The sequence below is a fragment of the Leuciscus leuciscus genome, assembly GCF_965113295.1.
Source record: "Leuciscus leuciscus genome assembly, chromosome: 24".
NCBI classification, from domain to species: Eukaryota; Metazoa; Chordata; class Actinopteri; order Cypriniformes; family Leuciscidae; genus Leuciscus; species Leuciscus leuciscus.
The window spans coordinates 5,766,115-5,778,039 of NC_138723.1; the positions used below are offsets into that span (position 1 = coordinate 5,766,115).

An 11,925-nucleotide genomic window follows, 5' to 3' on the forward strand; every position below is an offset into this window, starting at 1 on the left:
CTTATAACCTGACCATCAATTAGAGCTAATGTAAGGCCAGCTTACACCCATCCCTTAGTGACTGTTCACTACAAAGGGCACTAACCGCTTGAATGGTCTATGAATGAGTGGACTTCAGTGGAGAATCACTATTTTGCTTCCTCTACCGGTCGCTTTAAGAACTGCATCAAGTCAGCACTAAGTTCCCGCTTAAAACTATTCAGATCTGTTATCATTTGGCATTAGGACGCTTAGCTTTTATTATAGCACGTTTTATGGTCGTCTATATTATTTACGCCGTTGGATGACGGAGGTCGCTTGTGATTGGCTGAAGTAAAAGCGAACTCTAAAGCCACGCCCATTAAAGTTCTTCATACTTCAGAGAGACTGAAGCCGTGGAATCAAATCACGCTGTTAGTTGCTGTTATAATAAAGCTGTAGTTTTGTTCAGTCTACATTCACCATGAATCCCTCTGGTAGTAAGAAATCAGGAAAAACTTTCCTTTTCACATCTGAGTCAGTTGGAGAAGGACATTCGGGTAAATATGAAACATCATGCATGACATGCGCAGATATTACCGTCAGTGAACATTAACTATATTATACAGTTGCATTACTTACATTTTAATGTTGTTGTATTAATGCAATATATTGGTTTTAATGTGCAGAATCGCATTACGCAAGTGAACTCAACATGTCTGTACATGCCCCGTTAGTCTTAATAAACAGTCGTGATTTTGAGAAATGTTAATGATCAATAAATAATCAGTAAATAACTCGCATATAATGTATCTGAACTCCTGTGTTTGTTACAGATAAAATGTGTGATCAGATTAGTGATGCTGTTCTGGACGCTTTCCTGACACAGGACCCGGACTCTAAAGTGGCCTGTGGTAATGATGATCACATTCACCACTTTTCAAATTATCATCACAAACCATAAATGTTGACTAACAAATGCTTGGTTTTACAAATATAAATTTGAGACAGTTTAATGGTGTTTAGCTGGACACACACATTCCCTTTTATGGCATCTTTACATAAAGTGTTGTCTAATTTCTGCACAGAGTGTGTGTCCAAGACTGGCATGATCCTCCTGTGTGGTGAAGTGACTTCTAAAGCTGTGGTGGATCTTCAGAAAGTGGTTAGAGACACTGTCAAGAGTATCGGATATGACGACTCATCAAAGGGTATCTATACACACAAACAAACACCTATATACACATATAAACAGTAATATTGTGAAGTATTATTACAATTACAAAAGTCAGCAGCCATTTCTCCAATCTTTAAAGTCAGCATGAAGTGGAAGTTGCTATTTTTTTCCTCTTATTGTGACGAAACGCTTCTGGAAGAAGAACAAATGTGGGCGGGGCTTGATTTTGTCTGTGGTGAATTGATTGGATGGTTGTGGTTTGCTATTGGTGGATCTCATGTGAGTGACAGGTTATTGCCCCGCCCTCGTCATCAGAGAAGAGAGGAGATGCAAGATGGAGGGGAAGTTATTCTGATTCAAGATTATGAGGAATATTAATTAAAAAAAGAATAATTAAAAATAAATAGTGCAGTATTCCATAAATGTTCATTTTGATTTCAAGGTGACTTTAATATCACATGATCCTTCAGAAATCATTCTAATATGCTGCTTCAGAAACATTTCTGATTATTATCAATGTTGACAACAGTTGTGCTGCTTCATATTTTTGTATCGCCATATTTATTTAAAGTCCCCATGAAATCAAACGTTTATTGGTGTTTATTGCTCCAAAAAAAACATACAATATAAGCATTCAAAATTTACAGTCTCTCACTTCCGCCAATATGGATCAATGATTTTGATGACATCACTCTGCATTTCAACTTCTCATTAGATTTTCTGTCCAATCAAATGCTCTCTTTTCTGAAATCTGAAGCTCCGCCCCCTACATTATGAAAAGACGCTGAAGCTGTGGCTGAAATCGGTCACTTGTTCACATATTTACTATTTTCTCCACGGTGAATGGCAGATAGTGCACTATATAGGGGATAGGGAGTGATTCAGACAGTGTAAATATGTTTTCCATTGAGATTAATGAAGTCTGGTTTCATGTTAGTGTCATGTGAACCGCCGCAGCTCCGGTCCAGAGACACGTCACTCAGAGCGGATCATGTGATTGAGTCGACGCAGACCAGAAAACATATCAGACCCATTTGAATTCTGCAGAATGCTGTATTTTAAAGCGATATGGAGGAGATCAGGAGAAACGGTTAGCGATTAGGAGGAAACTGAAGCTATACTGAGCTCAACGGCTCTGGCTGTGATATAAACCAAACGCTATTGGCTATTTTAAAAAAGGGGAGGAGCTGTTCGATATGCCCCGCCCTGTCTTCCTGTTTCAGTGGAAATTACGTCAACAGATTGAATAATGCTGTGCGTTTCAAAGCACACGGGGGTTTATGGGATTGACTCTCTTTTGGAGCCTGTCTCGGCCAATCGAGAGAATGCAAAAGTATGTCCCCTGAGGGGCTCCGTAGATTAAGTATTTTGACAAATAATATGATTATCATGTGATCTCTCCAGGTTTTGACTACAAGACGTGTAACGTGCTGGTGTCCCTGCAGCCTCAGTGCGCTGAGATCAGCGACTGCGTGTTTGAAGGCAGAGACACGGAGGACATCGGCGCTGGAGATCAGGTCAGCTTACAAACATGAGAAACTGTCCTGTGACTCTAGGCAGGGAAATAGCATAATGGTGAATCGCATAAAGCATAAATATTTGCCCCCCAATTTTTTATGGATATAATCATTATTTTTTGGGGTCTTTATTGGAAGAAGAATAAACACAACAATATCCGTGACAGGATTTTCAACCTAAAATAGTATAAAAAATCAACAAAAAATTAATGGATCACAAATAATTCTATTTTATAATAATTATTATACTATTATGAAACAAATCATAAAAAAAATATAATTAAAAATAATAATAATAATGTAATAATAACAATAAGTAAAAAAAATAATTAATATAATACAAAAATAAGGGAATAAATAATAAGGAAATGGCATAATGGTAAATTGCATAACGCATAAATATTTGTCCTCCAATTTTTTATGGATATACTAAGAGCTTGTAATATAAAAAAATGAATGAAAATAATTTAAAAATACTAAAACGAAATATATAAAAATAATAATATAATAAAATAAATGTTTTTTTTTAGATAAAACATGTCAATTATATTTTGAATAGAAAAATGCCATAATGAATGTTGTGTGATTCGTCACCAGGGTTTAATGTTTGGCTACGCCACTGATGAAACAGAGGAGTGTATGCCGCTCACCATCCTACTCGCTCACAAACTCAACGCCAAACTGAAGGAGCTTTCAAAGACCGGAGTTTGTCCTTGGATTCGACCGGATTCAAAAACACAGGTGAAAGGTCTCTCTGAAATGATAGGGGGTTTAAGGAAGTAAACAACTAATATCCAGCATGCGGTTATCTCTGTAAACTAATAGTTCAGACACAGCCGATAATGCTGATGGTTTCAATTATTAACAAGTGCAGGTGACCGTGGAGTATCGGGACAACATGGGTGCCATGGAGCCTGTTCGGGTTCATACGCTGGTTATCTCAGTTCAGCACAGTCCCGACATCACGCTGGAAGATATTCGGCTCAATCTGATGGAGAAAGTTGTAAAGACGGTCATTCCTGCCAAATATCTGGACGACAAGACAATTTATCACCTGCTGCCCAGTGGGAAGTTCCTCCTGGGGGGTCCTCAAGTAAGCACACTAGTGAAGTTTGCTAAAGCAAGGGTTAGTAATGAGGCCTAGAGCTATTACAATAACTATAAAGTTTCAATAATCGTTCTAATTGTATGAGAACAGAGAAATACACACCGCAGCTATAACCAAAACCACACATCGCTGGAGTCGATGAACGATAAAAACATTCACAGCCAATCAGAATCTATCCTGCTTGTGTACAAGAAGTGCACTTAAGTGTAATGAATGTTCACTTGTAGTGTTCTTCAAATTTTTTAAGTATATTTTCGAAAAACTTAAAGGGATACTTCAGGATTTAGCATTAAGCTTTGTATTAGTAGAAAACCTGTAGTATTTTCGAATTACCGTGCTTTCCACCCTCATATCCCCCTGAGACGAGAGATTTATGCATTTTTTGTCTGGAAAAAATCCTCCGATGACGCAAAAATTGTAATTTTGCGTCATTGGAGGATTTTATGGCCAGAGGCTAAAGACTACAGCCAGTAGATGGCGTTGTTCCGCATGTTTTCAGCCCGCCCATAGAGGGTGGGATCTCACTCACAGAATGTACACAGTATCAGCCGTCTTTCTTTGGAAGCTAAGCTAACAGGCTCTTGTTCTGTGGAGAAAGCTGAGTAGTAGGGGTTACCATCCTCTTTTTCCCGTACATGTCCGGCCGTCGAGATCTTCCAAAATGTCCGGGATTCGGCTTTTGCTTTCTGCAGTCGCCATTTATTATTTACATGGACACCTTTTGTTCCAATCTAACTGAATTCATTCCGATTGGTGAATCTGAATGTAGTGTTTACATGACAAGTGATCGGTTGATGTGCGTTTTAACATTGCTAAGAAAATTCCCGCTCCTCCGTGAGAGATAGGAGACCCCAAATCACGTGACATCTCAGTAATCACGCCACCGGCCTCGTGCCGTTCTCCCGCGCCCCTCAGCCTCGTCCTGCTCGCCACAGTAAACATGATGAATGGCGACTGTAGAACGCAAAAGCCGAATCCCGGACATTTTGGGCGATCTCGATATCCCGGGCAAACTCGTCACGGAGACTCACTAGTAGCCTAACCTTGTTGTTTTCAGCTGCGCTCTCTAACCGGGAGGCGTGGCCTCGTAGAGCAGCGAAGCAAGTGCATTCTGGGAGTTGTTGTCTTTCATCCACATAAGTCAAAAATACATTTTCTGGCTTTTCTCAGTCTAGAAAACTCCAAATTCAAAAATTTCTTCACATAAATGACCCATTTTAAATACACATTCATCTTTCCAGAGGTGAAGTATCCCTTTAAGGTCAAGACCTAAGACTAAGACTGTTTCTTAGCATACTTTTAAAGAGTCATTTTTCAGTAATGTCAAACTTTGTAACACAACTCTCCCTCGCGGGTCAAAATGACCCGAAGCCTTAAAATTATAATAAAAAATTTTTTTGGGGGTCCAGAAAGCTTATTTTATTTCATTTTGAAAGTATTTTTTCAATTTTTTTATGCAATTTTTTGTTTTAATGATATTTCTTTTTTTTATTTCTTTTTTAAACCTTTAAATTACTAGATTTGATCAATAAATAATAAATAAATAAATAAATAGTCATTTAGAAGCACATTCCTCACATTCTTTCAACTTAAATTCAAAATAACTCACAATTTCATGCATAAACCTTTTAATTCAGCTGAAAATATCTTACATTGGGTGTCTTTGTCGACCTCTTGTGGGAAAAATAATATAACATGATACTTCATGACTCCAGCCACTAGATGGCCTTATAGCACTATATGGAGTAAATGAGGTGTTCCGCTGGGTCCTAAAGTCAGTTCTTCAGTATGCATTCAGATACACATGTAGACATCCTAAAATACTTTTTTGGTAAAGTTTTAGCATTTTTGAGCATTTTTAGGTTTTTCTGTGTGTACCGAAGCATTCCTCGCATTCCATTCATTCCTTAGTCAAATTGACCCGCGACTCCGCGAGGGAAGGATTTGTTACACAAAACTCCTCAAATCCTTTAAAAAAAAATGTGGTGTGTGTATTTGTGGTTCAAGTGCGTCAAAAGTCCTGGGATCTTGAAATCCCATTTTTTATAAAAAAAAAAATTTAAACAAAAGAGTTTCGGGTCAAAATGACCCAAGGGAAGGATGAGGGTTACATTTTAAATCATTATGTTTTAATAATCTGCTGTTGTGCTTTAAATAAGAACACTTATTACACTTATAAGTACTATTTTAGATGCGTGCTAAAGTGTACTGGTTTTTCACGAGTGAATGCTGCTGTTTTTCAGGGCGATGCTGGTCTCACTGGCAGAAAGATCATCGTGGACACCTATGGAGGATGGGGAGGCCATGGCGGAGGAGCTTTCTCTGGGAAAGATTACTCTAAAGTGGACCGATCGGGTGCGTACGCGGCCCGCTGGGTGGCCAAATCACTCGTCAAGGCCAAACTGTGTCGCAGAGTTTTGGTTCAGGTAACACTTCTGTCTGGGAATCCCAGTTTAGTAGGATTATGCACTGTATGTGTATATGGTGTAAGTATTATGCAAGGAATAATTGACGACGGACCGTTGAATTATTAGAAAAATAATGCACACCGACGGTTTTAATCTGGACGTGAAGCGGAGTGGCCGTTACACCTCGGGTGTGCATTATTTTCTAATAATTCAACGGACCGGAGTCAATTGTTCCACTTATACTGCAGTTACCACACCTCAAGACATTGTGCAGATGATGTATTTCAAGACATTTGACAGGTTTTTGTCCTTAAAATGCTCCTGTGTGAAGGACTACTTTCTTACGCATCTCATCCCACGCCTCCGTTGCTAATTCCAAAACGTCATTTTCGAGCTTCAGCCATTGATAGCAGACTAATGCAGTTATTAATGCAGTTATTAATGCAGTTATTAATGCAGTTATTAGAGCGAGAGAGAGAATTACCTCAGTCTGGTGCGTCTCTCATCAGTGTTCGGCAGCAGCGTCTCTACTAATAGCGAAACTGTAAGTTTATCTGCTTCAACAACAGCGCCGTTATTTCCTCGCTAGTGAGAAATGTCAAGTTGCTTTTAAGTTACTAAACTATTTTACTGATATAATCGTCAGAGCAGCGCTGAAACATGCGTTTGAGCGTGAGAAAGAGAGTATGTGCTTTACGTACATAATAAAATGTAATTTTGTGGCAGAAAACATGGAAATAATTAGCCATTTTTATCCTATTGCCTACTATATTTATTTGCTTGGTCAGTGTGGTTGTGGGTTTCGGCTCTTTTGCTGTTGTCGGCTGTAAAGACCTTTGAAATAACTGAAATCATTTGGCGTAGTGATATTAAACTGTAATGCGGTCAAGACCTGCCTGGAACTACTTTAGCCGTGCGTTTCCCTGAAAATAATTGCACACCGTTGAACATTCGTCAACCAATCAGATTCAAGCATTCAACAGCCCTGTAGTATAAATTCATTTAATAAAAGTAAAAAAATTTGAGCCAATCCATAAAAAAGACTTCAGGCTCCGATCACACTGAACGCGTTTTTTGCTTAACAACTTCACGAACCGCAACTACCACAATGTTAAAGGAACCGTATGTAAGAAATGTATTTCAATTAATCATAAAATGGCCCTGATATGTCACTAGACATTAAGAAATCATGTTCATTTCAAATACTCATATCACTGACAACAGTAGTCCGGCCAGGATATTGTCATGTAAAAGTGAAGTTGCAGCCCTCAACTGATGTTGATGTTGTCATGTTGTGTTTTGGCCTGAAGCTCCACCCTCCACCTATCTACCAATCACGAAGTCAGTAGTGTTTCGGCATCCGGGTTGCCAGCTCTGCTCTAGTTACCACAGCTACGTAGCAGCCGACGTTCCTGCTGGATCCTGCAGCCTATCTGGCAACCTCGAGTCAGGGGGAGGGGGAGGGGATACACCGCTAATATGACGTTTACTTGACTGACAGGACAGCTGTTTCGGTGGTTGCCTAGCAACATAAAAAACACGAACCTGAAAAATGCGTTCGGTGTGATCGGGACTTTAGTCGCCACAGTTAAAGCCTGGTCATATTAGTAAAAAAGGCCCATGTATGAAGCACAGCTCACACAGAAGTCATGTTCAAACCAAGCAGCATTTTGTTGATCAATGCAGTGAGTTCACTTGAAAAACGTGATACCGATGCGATGCAAGATCTGTGTATGTAAATGTACTTCCCTTACGCCAAATTCTGGATTATTTTGACTGAAATGATATTTTGCGGAGCAACAGTAAATGTGACTGCAGTGCACGGAGAGGAAAGTGTTTTCTGACTGAGGGATGAAATGATAAATGATTATGAAATGATACACAAGACTGTATTGTTAATATTGTATGTTTTGTTATAGATCTCGTATGCGATTGGTATTAGTCAACCTTTGTCGGTGTCCGTCTTTCATTACGGCACATCGACGAGAGATGAGGACGAGCTTTTAGAGATCGTTCAGAAAAACTTTGACCTGAGGCCAGGGGTCATTGTCAAGTAAGTACACACATATAGTGTAGCAGTGCTGGGTCAGTTCTAGTCAGTTACTGACTCCAGATCACATGACAAAAATTCTATGTATGGCCTAAAACATCATCTTTGCAGGAGTGTAATATGAAGATTGTTCAAAGTAACATTTATTTCGAACAACACAGAAAAGAATTGGAGACAAGCCATTACAGTATTACCATATATACACTATACGAAGAAAAGTATTGGGACGCACCTCTTAATTCCTGAATTCAGCTTTTTCAATCAGACACAAGTGTATAACCTAAGCCCTGACCTCAACCCCATCCAACACTTTGGGATGAACTGAATCGGATACTGTGAGCCAGGTCTTCTCATCCGACACCAGTGCCTGACCTCTCAAACGCTCTACTGGATGATGAACTCCCAAAAGTTCCCACAGAAACACTCCAAAATCTTATGAAAGCCTTCCCGGAAGAGTGAAGGTGTCATAGCTGCGACTCCATATTAATGTCTTGTATGTAAATGTGATGTCATTACAGTCCCTGTTGGTGTAATGGTCAGGTGTCACAATACTTTTGTCCATATATAGTGTTTCTATGGGTCCAGTATGCATGCGTCACATGACTAAACATGCGTCATTTTTCACAGTCCACACTATAATGCAAAAATGTCATTTTCAAATTTGTCCACTTTGGAGAACATATTAAAAAATAAGTTTTCTCTGGACAAAAACACTGTGTCCGTGTGAACGGAAGACAAAAACGTCGAGAAAAATGTGTTTTCAAACGTATCCGGATTAGCGTAGTCTTAGCCTCAGATTCATGGGAATTTTGACTGTGTGAATGAATTCCCCCTTACAGGGAGCTTGATCTGAAGAAACCCATCTACCAGAAAACTGCCTGCTATGGACACTTCGGACGAGACGCATTCCCGTGGGAAAAGCCCAAGAAACTCGTCTTCTGATGTCAAAGAATTCCAAGTCTCCACATTCCTTTCAGTGGTTCATGATTCTGATTGTTTTATGCTAATGAAACTATCAAATGCTTCACTGTGATCAAGACTTTATAAATTATTTGATTTATAAAGACATGTTTTCATATTCAAGACAGTAAATTCAAATGGGTTTATATGAATTAATAGAATTCTGTTAGTTAATGAATTATGTGGAAAATGTGCTTTTTTATAAATGTGACTTATAATAACTGTGAAGGAGTAAAACCCCTTTAATAGCACCTTGATTATTAGAGTTATATATATTAGAGTCATATATATTAGAGTCCTGTATATCAAATCAATTATCAACTAATAAACACTTCTTTCATGTTTACCAGCACCAGTGTCTACTCATTTTAAAGAGTATTCAAAATATATTACCACTTATTTATTTGGTTTTGCTAAAACTTTAGTGTATATCTGTCCTGTACCCAAAAAGGAACTGCAATAATCTTGAAACAGACATTTTATTCAACACTCAGCTTCACAAACAATATTTACAAAATGGCAATTCACTGCATTTAATTCAACATCATCACATCAGCTTTGAACCAGCATATAAGTTATTATAGTTATGTAATTATGGCTGTAACTGGATCATCCGCATTAATGTGTTTCCCTGTCCTACATCAGAGACGTGCCTTAGTGTGGAGAAACACTGAAGAAAAGTGATTGTTTTCCTCATGTCTTTTTCCTGGGAGAATCACAGTACGGCACATTTTCCAGCAGGAGACTCTCGCGGGGCCGTAACACTGCAACAGACAAGCAACGAGAAAATAAACATTTCAATGTCAGAATTAGGATGCATCTTACAAAACTCAAGATGTTTAGTCATATTTCAACCTCAAATTCATTCAAATGTTGTTCTTATCACTCCAATGTAAAAAAAAAATTATATAATATAACATAAATCAACTTACGAAAAAAGTATACGATTGAAATGATAAAGTATACATCAGTAATATTTGTTGTACTGTCTGAACACATGCCGATTTAAAATCACTTCTTTAATACGGTAATGACTCAATAATCAGAAAAACTATTTTGGGAAGATATTGTTAGATTTCATGGAAATTCAACCATGCAAAAAAACACTGATTGGCTCAAAACATGCTTGATTGTCTATTTATACGGGTTGAAATGTGACCTGAACAGATTCACCCAAATCACTCACAGATTTTGTTTTCCTCCACATGCTCAACCTGGATCACACTCTCACGGAGGATGGTCTCAACTGATCGGGCCATTTTAAGCATCTGAGAAGAAAGAGCGTATTAAATATCAAACTTAGTGATTCTCCCGAGTCAGTTTAATATCTATCTCTGAGATAAAATGTAAAAGAAACTATAACTTATTTTATTTACCACTGCAACATTTATCATTTTTGTTGAGTAGAAAGTACTAAAATAACTAAAACTAACTACAAAGACATAAAAAAACTAAGAAAATAAATAAAATGAAAATATAAAAGGAACACTTTACAATAAGGTTTAATTTGTCAACATTAGCTAACAATGAAAAGTAGGTCATGATAATCTCAGCATTTACTACTAGATGTTAAAAGATCAAATGTTGTGTGTGATAATATTAGTCAATGCACTGTGAACTAACTTGAAAAAAGTTGAATAAAAGCTGTACAAATATTTTGCTCATTGTTACCCAAATAAGATTTGATTCAACATTTGGCTCTCGTGTGATTTATTTACCTCTTTAATATTTTCTTCTGATGCTTCATTCTTGTTCCTTTTGAATTCTTCATTGATTTTGAGCCGGGCAGCTTCAGGTCCAGAGGGGGAAACCGTGTATCAGACATCAACATTACTAACACATCCCATGCGACAGAAACACACTTTTATATAATATATACTGAAATACAAATTCTAAATGATTTATTATTCAGAACGTAACGATTGAAAAACACTGTCAAAGACGGGGCAGGAATTAAATTAAACAAATAATAATAATAAAATGGATAAACATTAATAAAAACTGTCAGTGTGTAACACGTTAGGTATTGAGCAGCATATGAGATATTGGTGTGTGTGTGTGTGTGTGTGTGTGTGTGTGTGTGTGTGTGTGTGTGTGTGTGTGTGTGTGTGTGTGTGTTGGGTGATACCCGTCAGAGCTCTGCCGTCTTCTTTAAACACATCTCTTCTTGTTCTGTGCAGATCTTTGAACACCCGCAACACCTTTTAATAGAAAGATTAATCAATTTTAAAATTGTTTCAATTTTGTAACAGCAGCGCAGTAACTGAGTTTGCTAACAAACATAGCAGATACAATGTGTTAACTAAATAAAAAAACAATGTGACAAAGAAACTATTAGAAAACATATTATTATATATAATAAAGAATGTAAGAAAACATCAATATTGTAAATGTTTGTTGTTTCTCACCTTCAAGCGCGTCCCCATCATGCGCGAGTCTCGCTCTTCTGACGGTGTTCGTGCACAGCGCGTGCACAGCGCACCTGCTGGACCGGAGGACGCGCACACGAGTGACGACACGCACGCGCATCAGAATTAAGTCGAAGATTAGACGGTGTTTTTAATTAACGTATATTTACTATAAATTTAAGTAAATGCTTATTTGAAAATTTTTGCAGGGTTGAAGGAGCTTAATATTATCATCAGCACCATATAGTTCATCTTCAGTTGTGTTTTTTATTTATTGGTAATATTGAACCTAATTGTTTCTGCCTATTTTAAGATTAATATTTTGATTTTTTTTCTTTC

General features: G+C 37.8%; 2 protein-coding genes across 2 annotated transcripts; one reads left to right on the forward strand and one right to left on the reverse strand.

Annotated features, from left to right (window-relative positions):
- Positions 1 to 338: 338 nt before the first annotated feature.
- mat2al (methionine adenosyltransferase II, alpha-like) lies at positions 339 to 9,522 on the forward strand. Its single transcript, XM_082157692.1, has 9 exons — positions 339 to 518; positions 795 to 872; positions 1,047 to 1,169; positions 2,540 to 2,652; positions 3,250 to 3,393; positions 3,527 to 3,745; positions 6,004 to 6,186; positions 8,088 to 8,221; positions 9,058 to 9,522. The coding sequence occupies exons 1-9, from the start codon at positions 443 to 445 to the stop codon at positions 9,158 to 9,160; spliced, it is 1,173 nt and encodes a 390-aa protein (XP_082013818.1). The 5' UTR covers positions 339 to 442; the 3' UTR covers positions 9,161 to 9,522.
- Positions 9,523 to 9,638: 116 nt separating this feature from the next.
- Positions 9,639 to 11,683, reverse strand: lyrm7 (LYR motif containing 7). Its single transcript, XM_082157720.1, has 5 exons — positions 11,587 to 11,683; positions 11,307 to 11,379; positions 10,897 to 10,967; positions 10,365 to 10,446; positions 9,639 to 9,942 (listed from the first exon to the last, which is right to left on the reverse strand). The coding sequence occupies exons 1-5, from the start codon at positions 11,605 to 11,607 to the stop codon at positions 9,872 to 9,874; spliced, it is 318 nt and encodes a 105-aa protein (XP_082013846.1). The 5' UTR covers positions 11,608 to 11,683; the 3' UTR covers positions 9,639 to 9,871.
- Between the last annotated feature and the right edge of the window lie 242 nt (positions 11,684 to 11,925).

Excerpts from the sequence above, each read along its gene's own strand:
- lyrm7 (XM_082157720.1), bottom strand. The coding sequence starts at position 11,607 with ATGATGGGGACGCGCTTGAAG. Across the intron at positions 11,380-11,586 it reads TGATGGGGACGCGCTTGAAG|GTGTTGCGGGTGTTCAAAGA; the intron begins GTGAGAAACAAC and ends TTCTATTAAAAG. Across the intron at positions 10,968-11,306 it reads AGACGGCAGAGCTCTGACGG|CTGCCCGGCTCAAAATCAAT; the intron begins GTATCACCCAAC and ends CTGGACCTGAAG.
- mat2al (XM_082157692.1), top strand. The coding sequence starts at position 443 with ATGAATCCCTCTGGTAGTAAGAAATCAGGAAAAACTTTCCTTTTCACA. Across the intron at positions 3,394-3,526 it reads GACCGGATTCAAAAACACAG|GTGACCGTGGAGTATCGGGA; the intron begins GTGAAAGGTCTC and ends TAACAAGTGCAG. Across the intron at positions 8,222-9,057 it reads AGGCCAGGGGTCATTGTCAA|GGAGCTTGATCTGAAGAAAC; the intron begins GTAAGTACACAC and ends TCCCCCTTACAG.